Genomic DNA, 27500 nt, shown 5'->3' with positions numbered 1-27500 from the left:
GAGCATCAGAACTTTATTTGGGGTTAATCTGAGGCGCTTCAAATGGTGTCAGGCGTGTGCAGAGTCTCATTTAGCATGAGTTTGCTTGTGATTGCTTGATTTTGAATGCAGCCACAGCGCTTGTTTCAGGGGGATGTGCACACTTGTGCAACCGCATGATCTCAGGTGTGTATTTTTGCTTCCACTTTTGGGAAAAAAAAAAAAGTTGTACAGGGGCGGGGTGAAAAAAAATCCTAAAAATCCTGCATTTGAACAGGGGTGTGTAGACTTAAGACATGGACTGTAAAGCGTCGTAGAAAATGAATGGAGGCTTTGCGATAAGCCCCCGATAAATCTCCAAGTTGAGCAAATGTGTGACCGGGGCGCATGTGACGAGCATCCACTGGCGCCCACTGCCTCGACGTGAGGTCCTGTCGCCTTGTCCTGATGGATGGCTGCGAGGTGGATGCCATGAGCTCGCCCAGGACAGAGCCACAAAGGCCAGCTCAGCCCAGATAGCGCCGGCCGGCCGCTAATCAGCCGCTCACAGCGGCCAGCCGGGAAGCCCGTTCCCGCCGCATTTGGCTGCTGTTTCATTCCCTCCAGCCAGATTTGGAGGACAAGTTAGCCACCATTTGTCTTGTCAGTTATTGTTCGCGTTTCAGGCAGCAGCGTGGAAGAGTAGTTAGCACAATTGCCTCACAGTTCTGAGGTTGGGGGCTTGATTGTTGGTTGCTTGTCCGATTATGGGCAAAGAAGGCCGCTGTGGTGCAGTTCCATCCATTACTGTAAAAAAAAAAAAAAAAGATTGAAGCACTTCAATGCTAACAATCAATGCAAAACGCTATTGGGATGCTAAGGTTAGCATCGATAGTCGCGGAGTTAGAAGCAACCGATACTTTATGCTCTAAGAAAAGTGATTAAAATCACAGAACTTTACTGAGTCATTTACAGTGGTAGTAGAAGAAGATATCTCGTCATCGTCGTTTGTGTCTGCATGACTGTCCAGTATTATACTGCCATCTGGTGGTCAAGGCGAGTACACCAAAAGGAGCAGCACCATGAGTTGGGTGGAAACATTAAATCAACAAATAAACAGTTTTAATTCCTAACATTCTGATTAATTACCGTGTTAGTCCAAGTGTTTATAAAGTACAATATGATAGCGCACTACTATTTCCTTATTTAAAAACAATCACTGGGGACTGGGGGAGAAAATGTCCCCCATTTCTGGAATGACCCACATACACTTCCATTGGGCTTATTGGTAGCACAGTATGTGGCTTTGTGCTCTCAGTATTGTGACCACTGCTGAAAAATAAACAAAAAACAAAGCTTGGAACACATGCCAGTGACATGAGGGCCTCTGTTGTTGTCACGGCAACTACTGATTAGCTTCACTTTAATGGAGACAAAAATTAATGTGACATTCTCTAAATCTATCACTGAGTCGATCAGGGGCTGGACTGGAGCAGTCAGTCTGATTTGTTGTTGTTGTTGTTTGAGGGCAAGTTATTTATTTATCCAAGTCCACTGATGGACTTTTTGTGAAAGCGGCTCTTCTTGCTAGTTGTGTCCAGTACTTTCTTCAAAAATGTTGAATATTACATGCTATATTACACCCAATACAATAGTTTTTTTTTTTGTTAATGATGGACTTGGGTGTACCGAAGAAACAAATTATGCCATATTTTTACAGCCGTGTTGGCTGATGAGGGCGATTGTTGATATGATAACATTTAAAGGAGCTCTTAGCAAATCCGGCGCATCACGTGCGGCGGTTGTTTTCCTGAGCGAGCTCGTGGAGTGGCCCACAGAGACGAGTCTTGTGGCTCGTTGGTATTCAGCTACTTCTCGCAGCTATCCGAGGCTCAGCGGGCCTTTAAAGTCGGATCACAGCGCCGAGCATTTAATGAGGAGGGCTCGGGCTGCGCCGTCGATGGCAACGCCTCCGCCGACCCCAGCCCAATAATCTGCCTTTTGCCGCTGACCAGCCGTAGGAGGCTCTCAGGCAAGCATGAGAGCATCAGCAGTCCCCGAAATGAAAGCGAAGGACAGCATCGTCTTCATGCACTTTTGTCTGTTTTTAAAGTGGGAAAACTGCACATTTGGGTTGCACATTTTGGACATAACCCTCCATTAACCACTGGAAACAACAGTAGGATGCTTAAGTTGCGGTGCAGCCAGTAAACTGTCGCTATTAGTGGGGGATTGAGATGGAGCCCTGCTGCCAATAACAACAAAACATGTAATTGATGCTCTGTCATATATTCTTTGTCCTCTGCAAAGAGCTGAGATGTCCAAACTGTAGCAATATCCCTGAGCAATATCTGTCTTATACTGCCCCCAGGTGGTCAAGGTGAGAAGCAGCATCGTGGCCATTTGTGCTAAATTTGGCAAAAACTCTTTGACAAAAATTTGTTGTCATTCTATTCAAATATGTAATTACTGTATTTTTTTTTAAAAGTACAATGTTAAACACAATACGTTTTATGTTTTTTTTTTTGAACGTATGGAACGGAATTTCCATTCATTTCAATGGGGAAAGATTGAAATGGTGAAATTAAATATACTCCAAAATAAGATCGGTCCTCATTTGAAATTTCATTTTTCAAAAGCCACTTGAAAGAGCAGATACTTGCGCATGCAGCCAAGACTCTCTGTAACTTCTGTTAACAACCCAGGCTAAACTTGGCTCCTCCCTTATGTGCAAAGATGCGCTGTTACAGATAAAGCACCAAAACAATTAATTTGTGGCTATACGAACCGTACTGGGCGCCACAAGTAAAAGCCGCACGGCTGCTATCCGATCTTCTGGCTGGCGCTTGTTTGTGCTGAAACAAGACAATGAAAAATGTCAGGGGCGTTAATCAGTGGCGTTTTGGTGCCGCCGCCGTCACTTCTTCATGATGAAGCACTAATGCAACAGGACGAGGAAAAGCGCTGACGTCCATATGGAATGTTTTTTTTTCAAACATTGTGTTTGCAGTAGTTGATCGCATGACCACACTTTAAGAGGTTGGTGGTGGGGGGGCGCGGCCTGAAGAGATCAGTGATAACGCTGCAGGGTGTTTTTGTGTCTAGTAGGCTTGATACCAATCGCTGATTCGTTTGTTTTATCGCCATAATAAAACTGTAACCCGTATAGGCAGTGTTTTGGGAAGCATTTTAACACATTCACTTCTCATGCAAGTGTAAAAATGTGGGAATAATCAATATCAAAACCGCCTCATGTAACTCTTTTTTTTAAAACATTTTAAAATATCATAACCTGTTATTAATCATTCATATATTTTTTTTTTTCAGTTCCTTATCTAGTGGATTGAATCATACGATTTGGGTAAAATGGTTTTCAGTCTACACTCAAAAATCTTTTTTTTTCTTTTTTAGGTTTTCTACCAGATTACAAAGGCCCATTTCATGTAATGTGTCTAGTTAATTAAATAAAACAAAGGTTAGTCAAGTCAAACCATCTCTAGAATAGCTGTCCATTCCGATTCCTGACAACAAATGAAAAAAAAATCCTATAGTCATGACAGGTTTACGAATGTACTTTTTGGATCTCATTACTGGGATTGCAAAATGCCAGGAAATTTTCAATTTGCGAAACTTTCCATTTGAAAAAATGGAAATGAACCATGAATTTACAAAATTGAAGGATGGGTCTTAAATATCGTTTAATTTTTTTTTTTTTTTCACAAAATCCGACTCAGAATGGCTTCATTGGGGTGCCACCACATCCCATTTTGCATAATAAAGGCGAATGCGTTACTAGATTGACTTGTTTATTGCATTTGTGCGATCATGTGAGTGTGTAAAACAGCCCATGTTCAATTGCTGATTTCTAAAGAACGTGAAAAGCTACAAACCACCCTTTTTTTCTGCTGGAAAAAGAGAGTCGACTGTTTCTTTTGGTAGGTTTGGTGCTTTTATTGTCACAGAACACAATATCAGAGAATGAGTTAAATAAACCGCAAAGTTTCCAGTTTGGAATATTTCCACCAACTTGACTTCCCATGGACATTTACTGGAATCTTTCCAGGAAATTTCATAGAAATTCTCCGACCAACCCTACATAATGGTTTATTATGTAAACGACGATCGGCATGCAAATGAGCCACTGCCTGGGTTCTGGTGGAATCTCACGGATCAACTCAATTACATGAGCTGAGGCTCGCTTTCACCTTGTCGCCTTTGATCATAGCGTCGCCTTTCATTTTTCTTTCCTGTGAGTCGGTCCAGAAGCACATCCGGCGGCGGTGGGGTGGGTGGGGTTATTTGTTCGGAGGCGGCAGGTCACCAGCCGCTATCATATTTGACGCTCTCGAGATGATTTCCTTGAGCTAATGAGGCCCATAAGATGCGTGGCTGATATTATGCACTTTTCAGAGAGATAATTGGCCTCCTGTTTCCGCTTCGTCCTTGACTGATAAGATGCTCGTAGCGTGCCGATTGTCAGGCGGCGCCGGTGCGACATCGATGATTGGTTGTTGTCAACAGTTAAACGTTTGTTAGGCTGCGATTCAAATGTGATGATAAATATCCCTTGACTAAAATGTTAGCATAATCTTGTCGGGCTAATAGTGCCCACATTTAAACACACCGTAGTTGTAAAAATGCTCCGATACTACCTGTCCTGTACTATACTATCTTGTCCACCCTGACAATATTTGATTTGATTGAAAACGCCCTGATTTGAGACCGTAATAATGTCTTAAAATCCTAATTTAATTTAATCCTAATAACCCTGGCTTCAAACCACTGTTTGAAATCCTAACTCAGTTTTAAAACACTGCTTTGAAACCCTTGTTTGGAACTCATTTGAAATCCTAATAATAGCTTGAAAAAACCTATTTACAAACTCTACACATTGTTTCAAACCCTCATTTTCAACCCTAACACTTTTCTGAATCCCTACTGTTAAACGCTAATCCTGTCTTGAAACCATAACCCTTGCTCGAAACCTGATGACGGCCTGGCTCCACAGTTGCAGAAGGGGGTCGTCTAATTGAATGGTTGCATATGCTCGCCACCTCGCCATTATCCAGTCGGGAACGCCGAGCAGGTTAATTGGCCGCTGGTTTAACACCGCCGCCTGATTGGTCAACGCCGCTGGCTGTTATTTGTGTACACGGGTTGTCATTAACGCATTCTTGTTTGACTGCCAACTTTGTCCTCCGTGCTGTTGTTAATACGAGCACACCCCCCACCACCCCCCAGTGGTGAGGCGCTGACATTTATCGGCCGAAAGCCTCGCTATTACTGTGCTGCACTCCTTCGCCCCAACGCGGGGATAACGAAGCTGCTCTGAAATGACCGCATTTTCAAATGTGACAGCAGGGGCGGGAAAGTGGGTGGCGTGCCACAAAGTGTCCCCCCCCCTCCGCCTAACCCCAACCCTCCCCACACTGTCGTCTGTCATGTTACCCAAGCCCAAATTTGACTTTGCATCTCGTTCGTATTACTGGCCGCAGCCTTGTTACCATGGCGATGCCGCAGATGAGAGCCGCTAACTAGTTGTTGCAGTCGTTGGTGTGCTGTCTTGTATATTCTCTCTGCGGGCCAGTCATGAAGACAAACCAAGACTTTCACAGCTACTGTGACTCAGTAAACTTCAGTCATTGTTGTTTTTTGCAGAGGATAAAGGATATATGCCTAAAATGTGTTGAAATATCAGTTGCGTAAAGGGTTTTAACACCTCGAGTACCAATGCTATTCGTTTGCCTGCCTACCTGTTAGGTATTATGATTCGTTCTAATTAGTAGTGTTAGGCAGTATTCAAAGCATTAAAGAAATGTGAAATAGCAAGGCACTGTGCAGCCAAAAGTCCAAATTTTTGATATTCAATATTTTTCGAAATTATACTGAATTATTCCATCAATTAAATGTTTAATCATATAAAACTTGGTTTTGCATTGTTAAATTCATTTATGTGCACGTGAAGATTGGGCTGGCTTAGTGTCACTAGACATTGCTGTCATAGATGAAAAGAGACTGCTTTGAAACCCTAAACCTGGCATGAACCTCTACTTTGAAACCCTACTTGCACACCCCATCCCTGGCTTGAAACCTTAACCATTCTTTAAAATCTTAAACCCTGGTTTCCAGCCCTACATTCAGCAACCCAACCCTGACTTGAAACACTTGTTTCAAACCTTAACCCTGGCATGAAACATGACTTTTAAAACCTAACCCTGACTTGAAACCCTAATTTGAAACCCTAACCCTCCCCCATTGCATTTCTCCATCCAGCTCGGCACTGTGTGTGAATCCCCGAACGACCCCACGAAGCAGCGTGACAACATTTTCTTGTGAAGGCTTTCGTTTTCCTTCCTGTTGGTCGCCGTTGGCAATTAGTGTCCCTGCAGTGCAACGCTTTACACTCTTGAGATTATTCTTCATTGTCCTACCATATACGGTATACAGGAAATACACCCTTATTTCTATGCAGAGCAAAAGAAGAGGAAGGCGTCGGCCAGGGGTCAGATGATGATCCTGAGTGGATTTTTATCACCCGTTCTGCTATTGACCTTTTCAGTCCCGAGCCGCTCCCTCAAATAAAATGCCGGTCGGCGCTAATCGAAAGACGAGCTAATCTGCCACGTAAGTGAAACCGTAGGCCACAGCGCCCCCGCCCGGGATGAGCCCGACGCTTGGCCGGACACGAGCGAATGTGAGGAATCAATGGCAAACACAAACACGAGTCAGATGGACGAATCAAGTGCTTCAAGTGCGATATTGATCCCGTTTAAACTCGCTGCACCGGGCTTGTGGTTGGGATCACTTCTGTATTGGAACGCGGACTGAACCCCAAACCTTATGGCTTTGTGGATTATTTCGAGTTTATTTCTATTTTATGACAACAGCCCCTAAGCCTACCCAAATCCAATCTTCAACCCAATCCGCTGGGCCAAAATAATTAACCCAACCTTGGGTAAAAGTAACCCAATCTTCTCCAAATCGAGTGTGTTCGTAAAACAACCTGGCATTTTTTTTTATTAGTGTGTAAGAAATGAGTTATTTGTGTTTTTTCCGCAGCAGCCGCAGCTCCCTGAATTGGCTCGATGCAGTGAAAGTGATTTTCTTTGTGACGGCGTCCCGCCGCTCGCCGGGTGAACTCGTGAAGGTTCCAATCAGCGCGGCTGTCTGGGCCCGGCCCACATATCACAACACGGCTACTGTTTTACTGGCCCGAGAACTCTTATTGCACAATAATGGCGCTCGCTAGCCAGCAGGTGCCTGAATAAAGCTGCTAATAGAGCAATTATTCTCCAACAAAAGGTCACCTCGGGCATGACGACGGGCCCGGAAATCAATAAAACTCCCAATTACGCCGGCCCTGAGCCCCGGCTTCGCATTTTGGGTCGCCGGCTGCCAGACGTCCGCAAGCAGATCACCTTTCTATTCTCTTTGAGATTACATTGGAGATTTTATTTCACTCCTCCTTTCTTGGACGTCTTGAAAAATGCATGATGGCGCTCGCCCATTTGTCATGTAACCGCTTGTGTTTCAAAAGTCTCGCTTGGACTAGAGCTGAGTAATTAATTGAATTCAAATCGACATTGCAGTGTAATTTTCAAATCATAAAGGTTGTAGTTTGGTGGGAGAAATGCTTCAGTTTGGTTTGGGTTTAGAGTTGTAAAAAGACAGAAATTTAAGTTTATTTATTATATGATTACAACTAAGGCATTCCGATTAATCGGCCGGCTGAATTGGCCTGTAATTATCTCTTTTAAAATCGGCAAAAATAGGCATTTTTCTTAAGAAGGGTTTTTTTTTGCACATTTTTGCTGATTTATTTATTCATTTATTTTTGTATTTATATATACATACATTAACACAGTACAAATTATGACAAAGATAATGACATTAAACAACCATCAAATCTTTATTGTTGCAAGTGTTAAGGGATTTTTACAAAATATATATTTATATTAATCTGCCTATTAATCGGTTAACAGAATTTATTCTGCCAAATAACAGAATAGGCATTGGCCTCAAAGAAGTCATATCAGTTAGGCCCAAAATACAACAAGCCAATGTTTCCTCGGTTGCTGTTCAGTAGTGGTGCAGTCTTAGTTGTGGTCTTGAGATGTCATGGTACAAAATGTCATTGCTACTTTCTGAATCTAAAGACGTTTGTTTCAGGCTCATTTTTTGATTGTTGTCATCATCAGAGAAGACGCTCGCACTTGAAATTGATTATCTTGGCTCAGGATTGTTTTCGATTTGTCTCTCGACAAAAAAATACCTCAAGTCCCTCAACTGTGGAAGTTTTGCGTCGGTGAATCCTGACGGCGTAGCGACTTCATTACTTCGGGAGTGTAAAATTAGGTGGCGGTAATTTGGATAAAATGCTCAGCGGGACAACTGCTTCAACCAGCTATTAAGAGTGTCAAGCATGTCGTTGCATTCAAGGTCAGGACTCGGCTATATCTGGACTAAATTAAGTTCCATCCTATTGCTTGTCGTTGGAATTCCTCGTCTGTATTTTATGGTAAAGTAGAAAAAATATATATAGTTTTAGCGCTATATAACTTTTTATTATAATTGTTGACATAAACCTTTGACAAAAACATGTGACCTACATATTTTTAAGACACTGAGAACTGTGTTCAATTGTGGGGAAAAAAAGATCTAGATTCCTTCTTACATGTATCGTCAGAATGGATAACAGGATAATGAGCCACATGCTGCTTCACCAGCTGATTATCTGATCACATGGGAACACCTGTTCTGCAAAATTTCCCGGCTTTGTTATTTTAGTTGCACGTGGATTTTGTCTTCGGCTTCATGAAAAAATAACTGTCATTATTTCCGCTACCTTCATAAAAGATTTTCTGTCGTTAATCGCTATCGAATGAGGAGCTGACAAAGCGACATCGACAGGCTCAGCTTTCAGTCACGGTCAGACGCTATCGACTCAACAAAAACCTCGTTAGCCAGCTTTTCCCCGCCGTGTATTGATCTACGTCATACGGCCGACTGTGCCCCGCGTCGGCACGACAGCAGTGGCCATCCACCGCTTTCATGGAGGGAACGTTTTTATTTCTCGCCGTCCCTCGCCGAGCGTCACGTCTTTGAACTTTCGGCCCGCCCGCCGTCTGACAGCCAAGTTGGCGGCTCTTGGGGGAGGAGGAGAGCCTCTTCCTGTGGGCGGTGGTGGTGAGGTCGAAGAAGGCAGGGGAATAAAAACAGAACTTTACTTTTAAAACTTCAGCTCTGTACATTTTTATGTTCGGCGAGTAAGCCCTCTGAATAGGAGTGATTCAAAAGGTCAAAATGAGTTCATCTATAAAGGTTGCAGTGCATTTTAGGTTCATCGTGAATTTTCGACTCACTCAAAAGGCCAACATTTTTGTGACCATTTTAAATATTGATTGGAATATTGTTGGTCGTTGGACTCCTGCTTGGTTGTTCAAAAATTTGATGTCATGTTCTTCTTTATGTGTGTGTGTTGTGGGACTTGACTGCAGCGTTGGATACGGTGGATGACAGTACTCTGTTGGCTCGTTTGCAACACCAAGTGAGCATTAGTGGGTGGTGCTCTAGGGTGGTTTGGATCCTAATTGGCAGGCAAGTTTTTTGTATTATCCTTGATTGCTCTGAGTCACACTCTCACTGACGGTATGGTGTTCCACAGGGTTCAATTTTGGGGCCCCTGCATTGAATTTCATGCCCCCGGATTCCTTCTAATTTAAGAAAGCATGCTATTTCCTTCCACTGCTACACTGATGACAGTCAGATCTATGGCCGATGTCGTGCCTGGCACTGAACTTCTTGAATTTCAATGAAAAGAATACAGAAGTTATGGTGTTTGGTCTAAGTCGTCTAGGGGATGGGCATGTAAAAAAGCCGTACTTTGGCTATGCGGAGGCCAACCTTCAAGTTCCTGCTTCATTTCAGTTGATTCCCATCAATTCCAATGTAAAGTTTCCAACTTTGAAAATTGCCATAACACCCAAACCTTTGTCCTGTGGAAATATTTTCGACACCCAAGTGAAGATGGAGGGTGGCGTGAAGTGCAGGTTAGCGCACGTGCGGTAGCAACAGGAAATCAAACATTGGGAGAGGTTTTTAGAGAGTGTTGCCATGGAAACCCAGAGAGATACAAAGATGGCCTCACGATGCTATTTATTATTCAGGCTTCTTGAGGTTTTCACGTCTTTGAAGTTCCTCAAGACGCCACATGTGCTTCCTGCTCCGTCCGGCTCAGCTTTGTTTTCCCCAGACGCTAGATAAGCAGGCGTTTTTTCTTTATTATTATTTTTTTTTGTTTGGTTTCTTTTTGGTTGGTTGTTTATCCATCAACGGAGAGGAAATGACTTCTCATAAGTATCTGAGTTTTTTTCATTCGGAGAGCACTTCAATCAAACATAATGGTGACGATAAGCGGCTGAGAGTCTATTCTTTTCACGTTGGATGTTCATATTTTGTTTGAGGAGGAGATAAAAAAAAGCAGCGGGCCAGAATACATTAGCCCGAGCAAACATCAGCAGGGGCCGCTTTTTATGAGACCCCTGCGCCCAGAAACGGTAGTATGCGGCCGCATCTCATTTCAAGGAAGTGTGCGTGTGTGTGTTTGTGTGTGTGGGGGGGGGGCGTGTGTGTGTGTGTGTGCATTGTTTCCGTGACGGCAATTTAATTTTGCGCTAGTGGCGAGACGGGGACGCGTCACGGAATGAAGGCGGAAGATGATAAGAACAAAAGAAAAGTTACTTTTCAATTCTTCATGCTCACAACAGCGCGCCGCCACTACGAGAATACCAAAAACAATCTATCCCTCTTACAGTCGCTGGGCTTGATTTGTTTTTTTTGTTTTTGTCTTATGTAGAAGTCTGTTCACCATTCAACGCAAACGCATGTGTCTATTGTAGCGAGGGCTGTATCGAATTGAGAATGCCAATTGGCCTTTAAAATTGAATGCTGAATCAGGATTTTCGGATTCGAGTGCAAAGGAATCATCACACCCGGAAGTGTTTGCGTGTGTATGAGAATGTATTTAGCCGGCTAATGAGCATTAAATCGAACTGTTAAGCAATCAGTCAATAAAGCCCATCTAGGCAGTGTATCAAAGCCCAGCAGAATGAATTGATTTTCAGAATTAAATCATGCTGCCCAAACTGTTTTATTTGTGACATCCTGTTTAATCATGTTCATCATATCTGTAGTGCTTTTGCCATATGCAGGATTTGGTTGACATTTTTCAGGCACAAAAGCCAATTTTGGATGGAATCGGCACCTTTTGTACGCATTATGTGCAGTGACAGTTTTGATGTTATGTATCACTCCTGGGAAAAATGGAAATGTTTCTTTCAAATGGTATTTTTCAAAAGGCATCCCATAGGAAATCACTTGGTTGAAACGCAGAAAACGGTAGTCCATGTTGTCTCCCGCTCCATCTCGAAGAACCCAGGCGCAAGTCCTCGGCCGGCGAGCACGGCAATCCATCATGACGTACGTTTAATGTAACGATGAAAGCGAATCTGCTCTTGTGCAAATCGCATTTGCCAAGACGTCGCCTCTCGCGCTCGCAGACGGATATGTCGGGACTGCTGGCAAATGTGATGAAACGGGCAGAAAGGCTTCCGTATTGTTCTAGTTTTGTCGACAAGATGAATGTGCGGAGAATAGCAAAGAAGCGCGTGCGTGTGTGTATGTGTGTGTCACTGTGCATGTGCATCAAGATGAGGTATAATCCATACTACTACTGTATAAGCCGCAATGGACCTCAAACGCTGCTTCCCAAGCGCCTTTATATGATCTATACTGTATGATCTATATCTGTGTACATACTGTATATATGTACAGTATGTGTATTGGTATATATCTATATATGTACATCTATCGCACTTTGCACATACCTGTGTATAAATGTATGTCTATATATACACATTTTATATATATGTATATATATATATATATATATATATATATATATATATATATATATATATATATAAAACACAATATGAACAGTTAATTGAATTCTAGTTACCTAGTTTTCCTTGTTTTTGTTTTTACATATATATATATATATGTATATGTATATGTATATGTATATGTATATATATGTATATGTATATATGTATGTGTATATAAAACAATATGAATAATTCATCCAATTCTTGTTACCTAGTTTGCCTTTTTTTTTTTTTTTTTTTTTTTTTTTTTTGCAGTTATTGCATTTAGCGTGGACTTTGTAGTGCTCTGGCGACAAATCCTTGTAGCACAATTTGCATACAAGCGAGCGCCCAACCAGCTGCTTGTTATTTATAGACGAGCACAAAGAAGCCCAATAAATGTCAATAATCAGCACAGAGCTGCTGTCACGCTCAGCACACACCAAAGTAGTGGAGCTCCTCTTCTCCACAATCCCTTTGCCATTTTCCCTACTTTTCTTATCCCGTCGACTAACACCCTGCACTCATCGTGCACGCTCGCTGTAAATGACGCTGGCAAAGTGACACAGACTCTCTCTCTCGTGGGATTTGCAGTCAAATTGAAAGAAGCTTTGTTCGGAAAGCAGGAGAATAGCACATAATTACTCGAAAATGGAATTTAGTGTATCTGCGCGTGGATGTCGTGACGGCAGGGACGACTGAACTTCTTGATTGCACCTCCAATTCTTTAAGTCATTGGGGTTCTTTTTGTGTTGCTTCTGGTTTAATTTGGCTTCCAATTCATTTTCATCATAACAGGCTTGTCAAATAGGCTGAGTGGTCCTGTTCTGTTGGCTAACGATGCCTTGGGCTCCTTTTCAATTAAGGTGTGCAGGCTACGAGGCTGCGCCGGGGGTCACCCGGAGGTCCGCTCACTGGTTCAGCCCCTCAAAACGTCATTAGAGCGCTCCAATGTTCTCATTTGGTCCCAAACGCCCCACTTTGCTCCCTTCTTTATCTTCTCTAAACCAATTAGGAACATCATCATCATCCACCCACGGTTTGGCCTTCAGATCCTTTCAGACCAACCACTAAATGATCTTAGCCTTATGGCGTTGATGTGGGTACTGTGGAAAATGTGAGATTTCAAAAGTTCCGTACCAGAACTAGAGTGTAGCCTTGGTTTTTGTGATCAAGCTGTCGAAGAAAGTCAAACTCCAATAACTGAAACTCAACTCATAGCAACAACAACCCTCCCGGTCTGCTCGGCAAAACTCGGGCAAGTTGGGACAACATTGGCGCAACACAACCTGGCCACAATTTGGGTTACATACATAATGACTCATTCAAGAAATGAGATGATCTTAGTTGTGTAATCCCCCAAATTTCCGTTTTCTCTTTTGTACAGAATCGTACCAAACTGTCAGGGAAACAGGCTATGTTCTGCGCTCATCCTTTTGCAAGGTTGTCAAGGTTGTTTTTAACTAGCGAGCCCTCTACCTTGCCTACCCTCATCTGCTGCGATGCGTTCAGTGCACAGATGTGTCACAGGTTGTGTTCGCTTGTCAAATCCGTCTGCGGCCTGTGTGCGGATCATTAGGAAAATTCATCTTCCTCCTCCTCTTCTTCCTCCTCCCACCGCCACCGGTGTTTTTCTCCTTGAAATCCACGAGGCGGCAACTGTTTGTACCCCCCACCACCACCTTCCCCTTTTACTCTGCTTCCTCTGATTCATCTTGTTAGCTACTGAGCGATAGTCTTGTAGTCACTCTTCTCTTATTTCCAACACACTGCTCCTTTCAATTTTCTGTCGTCCTGTCTTCATCTCCGTGCAAATTGCGCCCTGATTGACTCCCACAATGCATCTCTCTTTCTTTCCCTGTGCCCCTCCCCACTCTCATTTTGCAGGAATTGGTGGGCAGCAACCCGCCGCAGAGGAACTGGAAGGGAATAGCGATCGCCCTCCTTGTCATTCTGGTCATTTGCTCGCTGATCGTCACCTCCGTCATCCTGTTGACACCAGGTACACTGCACGCCCTATTAGGGGGGGAGGGGGTAGTCGTTCGGTACTTTGTTTGCACAGCCATTATCATGCACAGACGTGGCCATTAGCTTGCCAATAAATCGTAGCACAAACAATGCAAAGAATGAGAGCGCCGCTGTCCTTTGTCCAACGATTGCTTTGGCCAAGGTGGCTCATAAAAGTCGGCTCGTCGAATACCAAAGAGTCCTTCTCACACAGTTAACCAGGAAGCGAAGTTTGACCTTGAAGTGTGCGTTTGGGCTTTGACAAGCTCACTGAGCTTGATACCTCCACCAAGGAGATCACATTATTGCGAAATGACTGCAAAACGTCTGCTGGTCGAAGATGTAAATGTATTCTGGTGCCAGTCCACAAGTCTTTTGGTTTGAAACTGACCCTAACCCTAACCCCAGGACCCTTTTATCATCAAAGTTAGGGATAGCGAGCATGGAATTTCAGGAAGAACTTATAACTTCATTTCACCATCTCTAAACTTGAATGCACATCCAACTGTTGAACGATTCAGTAATTTTTGGCCACCTAGCTCTTCTCCAACAAGGGGATAAACGGCAACATTTGACGTATTTCAAAACCAGAACGGTTCTTGCTTTAATAGAACACACCGGTTTGGAAATTGGGCGTCTGGGAGAAACGCATCCAGATATGATCCATGCAAATTCTGTGCTGTTCAGGTGAAGTGCTCGGATTTAATTAATAAGTCATCTCCCTTCGTTGGCGCATTAAGACACTTCCAGATGGGCCGCTTCATATCGTATTGAAAATGAGGTCAGCGAGCGATGGCATTAGCATTTATAAACTGCTGACACCGCTCCCACTTTGAGATAAACTTAAGCCAAGGAAAGGGATTTGTTCCTTGCTATTTATAAAAACCAAGTCATCTGTCCAAGTCTGCGTTTTAATCCCTACATCTGGTTATCGTAAGTGACTCAAAAAACAGGGCATTTATCCTTTGAACCTCACCAGCTGACGTGATGTGACGCGTCACCAAAGATAATCTACCGGTGGCAAGCAGCTGCCTTCAAAGGTGTTTGTCTTTCCTTTAAGATGTCGATGAGGATTAGCGGGTGCGTGTCCATCTGTTAGACGCAAGATGACACAAACGCACACACACCGCTGTGACAACACGCCTTTGAGTTGTATTCCGTTTGCGTATCTGACGTCTTGTTACTTTCACATCTTTGTGTCATTGCGTCAAGATGAGTTGCTGCTTGCACGTCCTCGTGGACTTTTGAAAACTTTCAAAGCAGATCACTTGACTTCACAGTTTGTTGAATTTATTACCAAAGATGCTCCTTGATGTTTTTAGGGCTCTCACTCCATATCCAAACGTCTGAAATTGAACACGATTCAGTGGGTTTTAAAAGGCAATTGCACTCCAAACTCCACTGTGGAGAAACTATTTTTGGAGGAACCCTAAAATATCACATTCCATTACAATAAACCTGCACCATAACCCACTGAGCACATACTTAATATGAAATAGTCAACACAGCTTGTGTACTGGAGCGAGTTGTTATGGTCGAAAATGTCAACGACGCCATCTGTGAGCTGCAAGTTTGGAATACAAATGGCAGGACGAGACAGTCTTACAGGTTTTTAGGGGTCTACTGTCTTGTCACTGGGGTAGTACAATCAAAGGTTCTGTTTTCAGTAATTTAACATTTGTCTTGCAGCTTGTGAACCTGAACCAGACCGGACCTAATGCTAACATTCACCCCAACTTATCTTACCGTACCCTAACCCTGCTCTACCCTAACCTTATTTATCTGAACCTAACCACGGACCAAGCCAGACCAGACCTACTCAAACCTTATTCCACATCAACCAAAATTCTCGAGCCTAACCTACCCTACCAAATCCTAACCTACTCTAATCCTACTATAACCCTACCTAACAGAATGTAACCCTAAACTACCTCCTCCACACATAACCACAACTTAACCAGGAGGTAACAGTAATTATAGTTTCAGAATAAATGCAAAACCTCGCCATTTCAGCTCTGCTGACTCAGCTCCTTTAAGATCATCTTTTTCATTTTTGCTGTCTGCAAACATTTTGAGCTGAAGTGTAGTAGCCTGTGTAATTAGCAACATTCCCGCCGTGTCCGTACAAACCTCTCTGTACTTGGTCGTCCCTGTCTTTTAACACGTTCCAGTTAAAAAGACTTCAGACGAGATGTTGCCTTGTACACGCAAACTGACAGCTGCGGTTAAGCTGACGGATTTCCGCCGATACGACGCAACTTTGATCCCAAAATGCTGGTTTGCCTTGTCTTGCCAGGAGATTCCTTGTGGGGGAAATAAATCCCAACAAAATGTGTTTTAAAGAGAAAGCAGCCAAAGGTTAATTACATCTTTCAGTCTCATGTGTGGAAGTGATGTCAGATGAAATGAAGATGAAATGAAGAGTTTGTGCTAGCTGCTGCAAATATTCAAAGAGCAGAGGAGGTGCTGCTCTCAATTAACGCTGATCTCAGGTCTTGGGCTCATGCGTCCTGTGTGCCGTCTTCATTGTTTGAGCTTTGAACACTTGCAGCCTGCAGGTACTAGTTGAGATTCAGGCAGCAATCCCGAGGGTAAAATAGATATTCATGCTCATATCCCCCCACTAAATGTGTTTGTTTCTTTGTGTTTACAGGTGAAGATGACCGTCTGGCTCTCAAGGGCAAAGTGACTGTGGAGGACCTTTTCCGAAAAGATTTCAGGGTCCACGACCCGAACGCTCGATGGATCAGCAGTAAGTAGGCTTTTGCTTTCACCTGACAGGGCTTTTTATTAGCAGCGTGACAAGACCCCTAATCTGACTGAACTGCAAGGTTTGGAGACATTTGTATCTGGACTCCAAGTTGTGTTTTTTTCTGTTAGGCCATGCCAACATTCAGACGTAGGACCTGCTTCAGTGGTCTGCATAATTGGGCTCTTGGTCCTTGGGGCAAATCCCTTCCTGGCTTGGTTTAAAGTGCAGTGATGTGTTGCTCTTGGCAAGGAACCACCCCCAGTTTTTTTTTTAAACACAATAAAGGCCATTTATTCCCAACCAGAACATGCAACTCTGAAAAGGTTAGGAACATCACCTGTTGTCATCCTACAATTGCGTTTTAACAGCTTGTCAATCCTCAGACTTTTGCTTGTAAAAATTAGCACCAATAAATTTGATGTCCACCATAAATTGTTTCTACAAATTTCATGCAATCTTCTTCAAACTTTGTCGTAGCTAGCTCTTCTGAGGTAGACGCTCACTTAGTAACCAAGTCAACCAGTTTCTTCTGATGCTGAGCCGGTGATTAAGGTGACAGGAGGAAAGTGCCTTGAAGGTAGAGAAGTGCTACACAAATTCTCCATTTATTTACGTCAAATGACGTTTCATTGTTTCTGTATGGATTCCCGATCATGGTTACATTCTTCTTGGTGGCTGAAGATGTTTCTTTAAACCAAAAAAGAATCCTTTTATTCAACCTTTAAGAAGTTTCTACTATGCAAGCCTTAAACTCACTCCTCAGATTACGGGTGGAAAAAAGGTGCCACTCCGAAGTTCAATTTGGGGACATTTAGAACTAAAGAACACTTAAATGGAAGTCTTTGCATTCCAAATGGCATGTAGTGTGTTGCGTAGCTAATGATGGCCAAGAAATATGTCAGACGTTGTTGCGAAACAATAAAATGGGCATTTAAGTGTCTTCTATTTGCGGCGGCCATCTCGTCTGTCGTGGAACTCTGCTGCGCGTTTGCGTCCATGCCTGCCTGCCAAGCCATTTGTTCCGCACGTCCAATTACCTGCGAGCGCAGCACTCATATTTCTCCCGCTCGGTGCAGGAGGCGTGCGGGTGCCGCTATTGGTGCAATAAATAAACGACAGCGCAAACACTCACATGGCTGCAGGGGACCGGCGACAGGGAGGGGAAATTATAGACTTTATTTTCCTGCACGCTAAAACCGCCACCAGGCATCACTACCCAGACGTGACGGGATAATGAGGCTGATTTTCTTTTTCTTTTTAACCAACACGGTGAACAGTCCTTCCTGATTATAGCAGCCCCACTGATTGGCTCCCGTATATTTTCCCATTAGCGGACCATCCGACACGCTGATGAGCACCGTGATTGTTGGGCCTCGTTTGTGTGATCACGACCTCTGTTCGCCGTATGTTGCGGAGGCATGATACGCCTCCCCGGTGGCCCGTGTTGGCGGCACCGCAAACACAAATCCATTGCGGTCCAACGGGCTTCAACGAGAACAAAGTGCTCTTAACACATCTGGAGGCCAACATCTGTTCCGTGTCGATCGGAACAGAAGCTGCGCGGCAGGCAGGTTCAACCGTACAAGATCTGATTGTCTCCGCTGAAGTTTAAACACTTTGTTGCTGAGAGTCAATCAGTGTTAAATCGCATGTCGCATTTTCTTCAAAGGATTACAAAGAACAAAATCTTGGGTTAATTTGAACCACTTTTAGGAGAACTTAAGGTCCAACACAATCTGTTATGATGCAAGTTTATGCTTTAAGTAACATTTCAACATTCCCTACAGTCAAAGGAGTACAAGAAGACAGAAGACGAAAAGAAGTTATCGACTGTTAACTCATTCACTGCCATGGTTTCGTTTATATTTGTCAACTGGAATGCAGCCATTTATTGCCACCGACGTATATATCCATCAAGTACATTATTCATCGGGTAGGCATGGGCAGAAACTCTGCTTTGAAAACAGCCGGCAGTGTATAAGTTGTATAGTAAAACGTAAAAATGTCCATTCATCTTCTTTTGTGCTGTCAGTACATAGTAGCATATTGTATATAGTGCACACACACAGATATAGCCTCTAGCTGACTATTTGGACTCATTTTACTCCCAACCACCTGGCCTCCTTTTTGGCATTTACCACTTCCACTGATGAGGGCTGAAAATGAAATTATCAGAGCGGTGACTGGCGCTTGGCCGCAGCTTTTATGTTTCCTTAACGCAATTAAGACACTAAATGAAGTGATCACGCGGCGCTCTCATTACGCAGTGTAAAACTTTAGCACTTCTAGTTGAAGATGATAAAACAATGAATTTGTGCTTCATCTGTTCCTCGTCAACAAGCACTTGAAATCTTTTTAATGGCTGTTATCGTGAAAGAATAATATACACCTTTCTTGCTACTACTGCTTCTCCTAGAATGAGGCGTCGTCCAATTAGCAGTTTATTGTTTTTCGGTCAAATAAGTTCCAACGCGAGACATTGTAACAACGTCCTGCTAATGATGATCATTTAGTTTAAACGGGATGTTATGGAAACCATGCGTTTTAATTGCTTATATCCAAATATGCTCTCGAGTGTGAAATTATTTAGCCAAGTAAATGTTTTTGAACTGCCTCTGTCAAAAAAATGTGTTTATACAAGCTGTTCACGTTTTGGCCCCTCTCTGATTGTTAGTGTTTTAGCTATTCTCGTACTTTTTTATCACACTGATTTATTTATAGCATACTACATTTTAGCAGTCACGCTAATGAAGTTCAAGATTCACATAAGCGCCAGTCCATGAGGCGTTCCCAAATGAACATGATAAGCCAGAGCAGGTTGTTAACATACTATAGATGTTAGCATACTGCATGTTCATACATCATTGACCGAAGTTACATTATGTTGGGGGTTAAAGTTAAAATAGTTGTACAGCCGTGCTTGAAACCCTAATTTAAAACCCGAAAAAAATGTTAAAACCCCAATTTGAAATCGTAATTAAGACTTAACACCATAAAGCAAAATTGAAAGTCCAATTTGATAGCCTGAGCCAGGCTCACCGTCCATTATTTGGCAGCTACCCAGACCAAAAGCCTCCCTTTTCTGTTCTGGCAAGCAGCATAAGCACTATCACGTCAAAGCAATGACGATTGGCATGAGAGGGCCCCCCACGTCCTTGAAACGGTTAGATTTTTAAGACTGCTGTTTAGAGAAGGAAAAGTCTTGTCTTATTCTTGATCCATGGCCTCGGCCAAATAAATGTTATTAATTTCTAGAAAATCAAATAACATGCAATACTAGCCACGCGGAATGTCTCAATTGACATGCAGGCGGCCGCAGAACAAGAAAGGAAGTCACCTCTGTTCGAAGAGGATGAAATACGAATAATAGAGCGCAAGGCTTGACGTCTTATCAGGCAGTGGCGACGACATCACGGGGACATTTGAGATAAGGCGACAAGGACTTTTACAGCTGCTGCAGGTTTCCGTGGCGAAATCGGGATTATTGCTTGTTATTGAAGATGGACGGATAAAATGAAAAAAGTTCCGGGAAGGTGTCGCTGATGTCATGTTATTTATTTTCACTGATCACACATATTCTGTGCTAATCAATATTCAAAGGGGATACAGCAGACTGTGGAAAATGTATATTTTAAACATACCAAACAGCGGAGAAAATATTTCCATAAAATAGAAACATCAAGCACAACAGTGACAGTAATATTTTTTGGTTGTGTGACACCTCTAACTATTAAATGTAAACAAGACGGTAGACGGCATAAGGCAAAATAATTTATTTACAGATAGATAAGAAATGCGCTGTGAAAGAGCTTGATCTCAAATGTAAAATGATGACACACCGCCATATACAGGGATCAGTTTGCCATTACTGTGTCTTCCAAACCTGAATTTCTATATGAACCTGAATAGTCGCGTGATGCCTGAAACTGCAGCTCGTCGCCATCAGCATGGCAAGCGCACGCCACGGCCATCATTATAAATCTCCCGTGCAGTCAGGTGATTGCAGTTAGGAGACGTCGCATAATCAACATTATTCCGCCAACGACAAGGTGAAACCCGCCTCCCCCAACTCCCATGGGATGTCTCGCTGGGACTGGAGCAGCTGCTCGCCTTTTGAATGCGGCGAGCGGGAGCCGTTTGTTCTGCACTTAGCCAGCTGGGGATCCCGCAAAGAAATGTTGACTTTGACGGTGTCCCGTAACCACGATGTGTGTTTTGCCCTTGTACCTCGGGTTGCTATAGTTTACAGCCCTACCGCGAATGACAAAAAACTGCAGCTAATTGATACCCCCCCAAAAATTGTTATAATTGCCTTGGTTAATATTTGAAACAGTAAACACACCACAAATTATGTTCCCGATGCCGTCAGAATGTGTGAGTTCAGATACTACAAGCTACTTTTCAGTATAGTCAGGGCTTCGAGTATCTTGTGCCAACTAAGGGGGTTTCTGAAAGTGCACGCAAATGGCAAATCGTTGAGTTTTACAGCAAATAGCTGGGAATAGGTTCCACTGAACAGAAAAAAAACATTCATCTTATTGACTTCCTTTTCTTTCGCCCGCTACACAAGTAACGACGCGAGTGTCACCTCTTAATGGCACTGGCGACGGGCCATTCTCTTGCCAATGAGACATAGCTAATTAGCACAAACATTAAGTGTAAGCGCACGGTGTTGATTTAGTGTTTTAGAGCAGCCACGTTAGTCAAGGGTAGCACCATAATATTGCGTCTTTAAATGCAAAGAAAGAGACGAAAAATGGTCTTTTGTTTGATAGCTATCGATCGTCAGACGTTTTTAATACGAACGGAGGAATAGAAAAAGCATCAGTGTGCCTCTCAATTTCAGCGCTACGCTATTTACTAAAACATTACAATGAAGTTGTTGTCATGGCTATAAGTCTGAGAAAAATGTTTTTTTTTAAGTCTTGTTTCATCGGTGGAAAAAATATAAAATAAAATGTTGCCCCCGTGTACACCATCTCCAATAACAGTTGTGCCTCTTACCATTAGCTCCCAAGCTTGATTTTGATTTGACCAGTTGGTGGATATTAGTAGTTAGTTAGTTAGTTAGTTACTGTTAATTGACATGCAGACAGATGCTAGGTGAATGCTAACATTTCATCTTTCAAACCCTATAAAAGCAGCGAAATTGGTGCAGCTGTCGTATAATTTGACAGAACCAAGCTGTCGATGTTCATGTTCTGTTTTTCAACACAAAGGGAGGAACACAAACACAAATGAGGTGTGCTACATATGTTGCAGAGTGGCTCATAACAATTTTAGAAGTCTCTCTGCAATTGTTGCCTTTGATTTAAAGATGTAAAACTGATGTGTTTTTTCACCAACGTTCCAATCCCAACCAACGTTTCATGCAAGGAAAGAATATTCTGCCTATTAGCATTACTTCTCCAAATGGGTTATGAATTCTGGGTTCTTACAACTAGATTTTTACTCCCAAAACGTAGATGTGTATGAGCCTTATTTATTTATTTATTTTTTTACTTTTGTGACTCATACCTTTCATACTACCTTTGTTCCTTCATACCCACTTCCCATCTTTCAGTTATTTCCAGGTATTTTCACCTTTCAGATCTCCTTTCCATCCTTCCTTCTTTCGCTCACACCCATTTTTTATACACGTATCTTTCAATCTTTCCTTCCTTCATTTAAACCAACGTTTCTGCCTTCCTTCATTTGCTTTCAAATAAAAAAAAATTTAAAAAGGGTATACCTACCACCCTCGGGACAGACTGTTTATTATTAACATTTGTGTTTTTGTTCATCTTTGTGTATGAGGCGTCCCTCTCACATTTCCATTATTTTCATGCGTTTTTGCACCAGTGCCTGCCAGTTTGCCGGCACGTAATAATAGTTTTCAACAAGCGCTTGAAAGCCACCAATTGTCTGCCGGCGAGAGGAAACGAGGCAAAAGGGTGCGTGAAGTAATAAGGGGAGTAACTCCGTCCTCCCACGCACATAAAAAAGCTTGCTTGCCTACATGAGGCACTGTTTCCTATTTTACAGCTACAACATTAGTGCATAGTTAAGATATTTAATAGACTGCTTTAGTGGAATGGATGGATAGATGGAGGCTCTGCATACAAGTTTTCATTGAACCACAAAAACATGGTGCGATTTTCAAGGAGTAGCCAGATCCTCACAGAAATAGGAAACTGGAGCAGACTCTTTTTGTGATGGTCTCGTTTGGATTGAAGCAAACAGCAATGATATTTGCATGCATCATATTATCTAAATTTTCCAAATGGGTGTAAAGTCAGACGTTTGTTCCAAGCCGAACATTAACAAAAAAAAAAAAGGCAGTGGGTAATGAAGGCTGATTGACACGCCTGATTTTAAAAACATCGGGAAAAGTGTCCGGTGACAGGTTGACTGCAGCCTGGGGTTTCATAATTTGACGCCTTTTGCTCATTTGTTAGCAGGCTCATTTGTCAAAGAATTGAAATTCCACTTTGCCTGTGGAACAGTCCGAAAAAAAATACAAAGAAAAAAACTCTATTGCAGACTTTTTTTCATTCGACACATAAAGAGAGCATGGTGTGATTTTCACCCAAAAAGGAAAACCAGAAAAAAAGCCACACAGAATGACTCATTTGGTCCTCACTTAAGTCAACTCGCTTCTGTCAAAGCATGTCATCCTTAAAATATTGCATTATTATCATATGAGCAGAGCAAGATTAAGTGCCACAAAGACCCATTGATGCAACCATGCAGCACGCAGTGCTCGCCTCCCACATGCGGCCCAAGGCGTGACGCTGTATTAATAAGACATAGCGCCATGGGAGGGGCCATAGATCACAGCGGCAAACAGCACCCTGGGCGAACTCGCCGCGGCCCCGGCGAGACTCGCCAGCAGAATGAGCGGCAGAGCGATGGATGGATGGAAGGGAAGTGGTAATGCCTGAGGTAATGTGAAAATATAAACAGCTGCTGGCCTTGAAGAGCAAACCAGAGTAGGAAGCAGAATGGAGAGTTTGAGAGTCGATGCAGGGACGATAAGGACTGAAGTGATGAGGCGGAGGAAGCCCTGACAAGGGCAGCCGGGGGAAGCATCTGAGCCAGAGTCACTGCATCAGGATGAAAAGGGGAGGAAAGACACAAACTTTGAAGAGGAACTCATCTCAACAATCTAAATCCAGATAACAGATTATTTTTTTTAGTCTTGTATGCGCTACAGTGGACGGCTATTGGAAAGCTCTTTCTTTTGCCCGGTGTCACAACCAGTGTTACCACAGTTACCTTGAAAAAGTAACTTAGTTACTTACTAATTGACTTTAAAAGCAACTTAAATTCCTTCATTGATTACTTGATTTTTAAAGTAACTATGTCAGTTCACACCATAGTTCCACTTTCTTATCTATTCTATAGTGTGCAGTTGTTTGCTGTGCCTTTATCTCAAAATAGGAGTCTCTATGCTCTAAGAATTATTTTGTATTTTTGTTTGTAGGCATGATAGCAACATTACACACCAATTTCTACAGTTGACAGCTATTCAAAAGGTGTTTTATATATGCGCACTGTCAAAGTTGTGATTCTGTCAGTACACTTGATTCAAAAGCGGGTATCATCTGCATGAACAATATCAAGATTGCGCATCAGTCACCAGTGGACGGCTATTCAAAAGTTGCATTCTATACGAATGCTGTCAGAGTTTCCCATCAGTCGCTACTGTGGACAGCTTTTTAATAAGCGCTTTCCTCCTGTCCGTCCCCATCTGTGAGCCCCATCATATTTGTATTCCTTCAAATGCCAGCCCTCCCCAAGGAGATCTTTGGAAAATACGCCACATAGAGCCAAAGTGGCATAATGAAGCCACTCTGCTTTCCATACATGAGCTCATTGTTAGCTTCTTAGTATTCTGCTGGATTTGTGTAACAAGGAGACAAGGAAAAGGCGGGGATGGCTGGTGGTGGTGGTGGTTGTGGGCGGGGGGGTGTCGTAGGACTTTGATAATCTAAAAATATCCGCCTTTGCTCCCACGAGCACGTTGCCAATCAAAGCTGCTGTAATGGTAATTTAGTCACCTCTAATGGTCAATTAGCTAGCAGCTAGCAAACACGCCGCATAACAATCTCCGGGTGCTAATTAGCTCAGCCCGTGAATGTGTGCGTGTGTGTGTGTGTAGGTGGAGGGGTGTGTGGGTGTGTGTGGGTGCGTGTGGGTGCGTGGGGGTGGGTGTGTTTGTGAGTGTGTGTGGGTGTGTGTGTGGCTTAGCATAGGAGAGCTGATGGACTTAAGGTGGACGTGGAAGGCTTGTTAAACAAGGAGGACGAGCACCGTCAACTCACAGTGTCTTCCCACCTCGGAGGGGTTGACGCAATTGCTTTTCATTAGACAAATGCGCAGCAATTGTTCAGAAAGGCCAGACGGCCGACACAATTGGCAGTATTTGACGTTCATCGTAGTCCATCAGGACCAACTAGAGAGTACGTCACTTGATTCACCAACACCGCACAAATTCTTTGTGCACGTTTCTGAAATTTAACAGGTGGGGAAAGAAGTTGATTTAAAAAGACCATTTCAAAGCCTTTGTGCAGTATTTCAAAAGTTTCACCACCTTGAATAAGCAAAGAAAAGGTCCTGCGAAGGGTAAATGCCCAAAAATGTGTTCCAGCAAATGATTTCCTTAACCTCCTCTCACTTTGGTGGACAAAATGAACATATGTGCCCTTTATCGACATTCTTTTATCACAAGCTATGAAAGGTGCGGGAATGTGTCTCATTGAGGTGTCCTCTGACTGTTGTTGTTGTTATCCTTTCGGCTTGTCCCCTCAGGGGTCGCCAGTGTGTGATTCATCAAAGGCTGCTCATGCTGAAGCCTCGTTACATTTGACGCCTTCGCTCTGCTCGCGTGTATTTGAACACTCCCCGTGCCGCCATGAAATTGCGTGGCGCCGAACGCAACGCAGGTGACCGTAGCTTCAACAGTCACGGGACTTATTTTCTAAAAAGAACTGTGCCATTCATTTTGTCTTTGCTCTCGTGATTACGCAATGTTAGCCAAATACCGGAAGGAGTATCGGATCGCGTAAGAGTGGGAGACTACGTCCAAAATGTCAAGTCATCCTACCTACCTGTCTTCTCCTGTGCAGATAATGAGTTGCTGTACCGTGACCGTGACGGCAACGTGCTGCGCTTGGATGTGGACCACGACGACAAGACTGTTCTAGTGCACCACAAAAAGTTTGTAAGTCATCCAATCACAGGAAGAGAGAGAGGAATTCAATCCTAATTTTACCACCGCTTCAGCAATATTTCCCCCCATTTTTTTTTTTTTTTAAAGCTTCATTAAACCGAATATTATGACTCACAAACGTGCTGCGCGTCGTTAATAGTCGACATGCTTTTTCCCTGTAAACATCGCCGAGTAGAGATGAATGCAGCCTGGCCGGCCTAGCGTCAGACATTTAAAGACTTTATTTAAATGAAACGGCGCCGTGCCTGCTGAACGATGTCATTTCTCTCCTGTAGGAGATGTACAAAGCCAGCAAGTATGAGGTGTCCCCAGACATGAAGCACGTGCTGCTGGCCTACAATGTGGCACCGGTGAGCTCTACTTTTCTTTGCTTTTTCATTCCATTTCAAAGCGCTTTTGAAGAACTGTAAGTCTGCACTTTTCGAGGACTGTTATATTGTTTGGACTGTGGCATCTTTGTGTGAAGGAACTGCGTTGAAGTGAGTTGAGGAGCTTCATGTATATGGGTAGAGCTGTGCAGCCATCTTGCAGTATCTATTGTCAATGTTGGCTATTCATGGTAGGGCTTGGTTCCTATCTGTATTTTTGTATTCCCGCCTAAAGTTCTAGAAATGCATACAGCTAGTTCTTGGTACTTCATTATGCGGCATTAAAAGAATCCAATCGGGAACTGCATGTTCAGACCAGCAGACCCAATGCCAAAGGTTTCTGGACAACTGGAAAGGACCAAATCTCCTTGCAGGGACTTCTTTTGGAGCTGTCTACAAATAAAATTTAGGCACGAATTCCTGTGGTCCAAATAAGCACAATGGTCATCGAATGAAGTTTTGGCTTCAGTTTCATTTGAACTACAGTTGCAGGAGTCCAAACAACCGTTGTGTTTGGACTGTGACACCGATTGCCGAAATGCAGTCCCAGGGTAATGATCCGGGTTAAAAGAAAATGCAGCTGGTGGGGTTGTTCTTTCGATAGTTTCAGGAATCTTTGGTGTCTGCAGATCTTATCATATCTGTTTTGAACCTTTTCATCGCAAGAACTGCACGCAACAGGAGTTAAGAAGTTCCTGGAAGTTTTGGTGGAAATATAGCTAGTAGAAGCAATGTAGTTAGTAGAAGCAACATTTCCACTTAAAAGTTCCAGCAACTTTTAGTACTTGGCACTTCCTGGAATGAAAAGGTTCAAATCAGATGTTTAGCGCTACAGACCCAACTCCAAAGATTTCTGGACGTCTTCAAAGTATTTAGCCCCCTTAGCTGGGCCTTCTTTTGGCCCCGTTGCATAAGTTTAACAATTGTTTCGATTGAACTGTGCTGTATTGCTCAAAATAGCAAGCTTATGTTATTTACTTGCAAATTGCGGCACTTAATTCTGGCCTGACAGATTTGCTGCCTAAACCAACTTCTGTATGTTATACAGAAGTATGTGTAGTTTTATACTACACCTACAGCACAATAATGTATTTTATTTTTTGCCTCCTTCCAGGTGTACCAGTACTCCTACACAGCCTTCTACATCATCTGCAGCCTGGAGACGCCGTAAGTCACCACAGCTCTATTTGTTTTCAAGGACACCACAATCACATACTCATTCACCAAATTGACTGCATGCTAGCTCGTGTTTGTCGAAGATTTTAAGCTTGAATTTG

The 27500-nt window shown here is 43.0% G+C and overlaps 1 protein-coding gene across 5 annotated transcripts in view; it reads left to right on the top strand.

The window, feature by feature from the left end:
- dpp6a (dipeptidyl-peptidase 6a) overlaps window positions 1–27500 on the top strand; it is a 126483-nt gene that overhangs the window by 73672 nt on the left and 25311 nt on the right. For all 5 annotated transcript variants that reach the window (XM_086020579.1, XM_086020578.1, XM_086020575.1 and 2 more), the window contains 5 exons: window positions 13770–13884; window positions 16543–16641; window positions 25752–25846; window positions 26131–26205; window positions 27338–27390. In XM_086020579.1, the coding sequence (XP_085876705.1) occupies window positions 13770–13884; window positions 16543–16641; window positions 25752–25846; window positions 26131–26205; window positions 27338–27390 (437 nt within the window). The remainder of the gene's footprint in view (window positions 1–13769; window positions 13885–16542; window positions 16642–25751; window positions 25847–26130; window positions 26206–27337; window positions 27391–27500) is intronic.

This window comes from Filicampus tigris, chromosome 21 (assembly GCF_054856515.1).
Source record: "Filicampus tigris isolate MCC_2025a chromosome 21, RoL_Ftig_1.0, whole genome shotgun sequence".
Lineage (NCBI taxonomy): Eukaryota > Metazoa > Chordata > Actinopteri > Syngnathiformes > Syngnathidae > Filicampus > Filicampus tigris.
The sequence above is the reverse complement of the archived record's forward strand: the minus strand, read 5'-3'. Positions and strand labels throughout refer to the sequence as shown.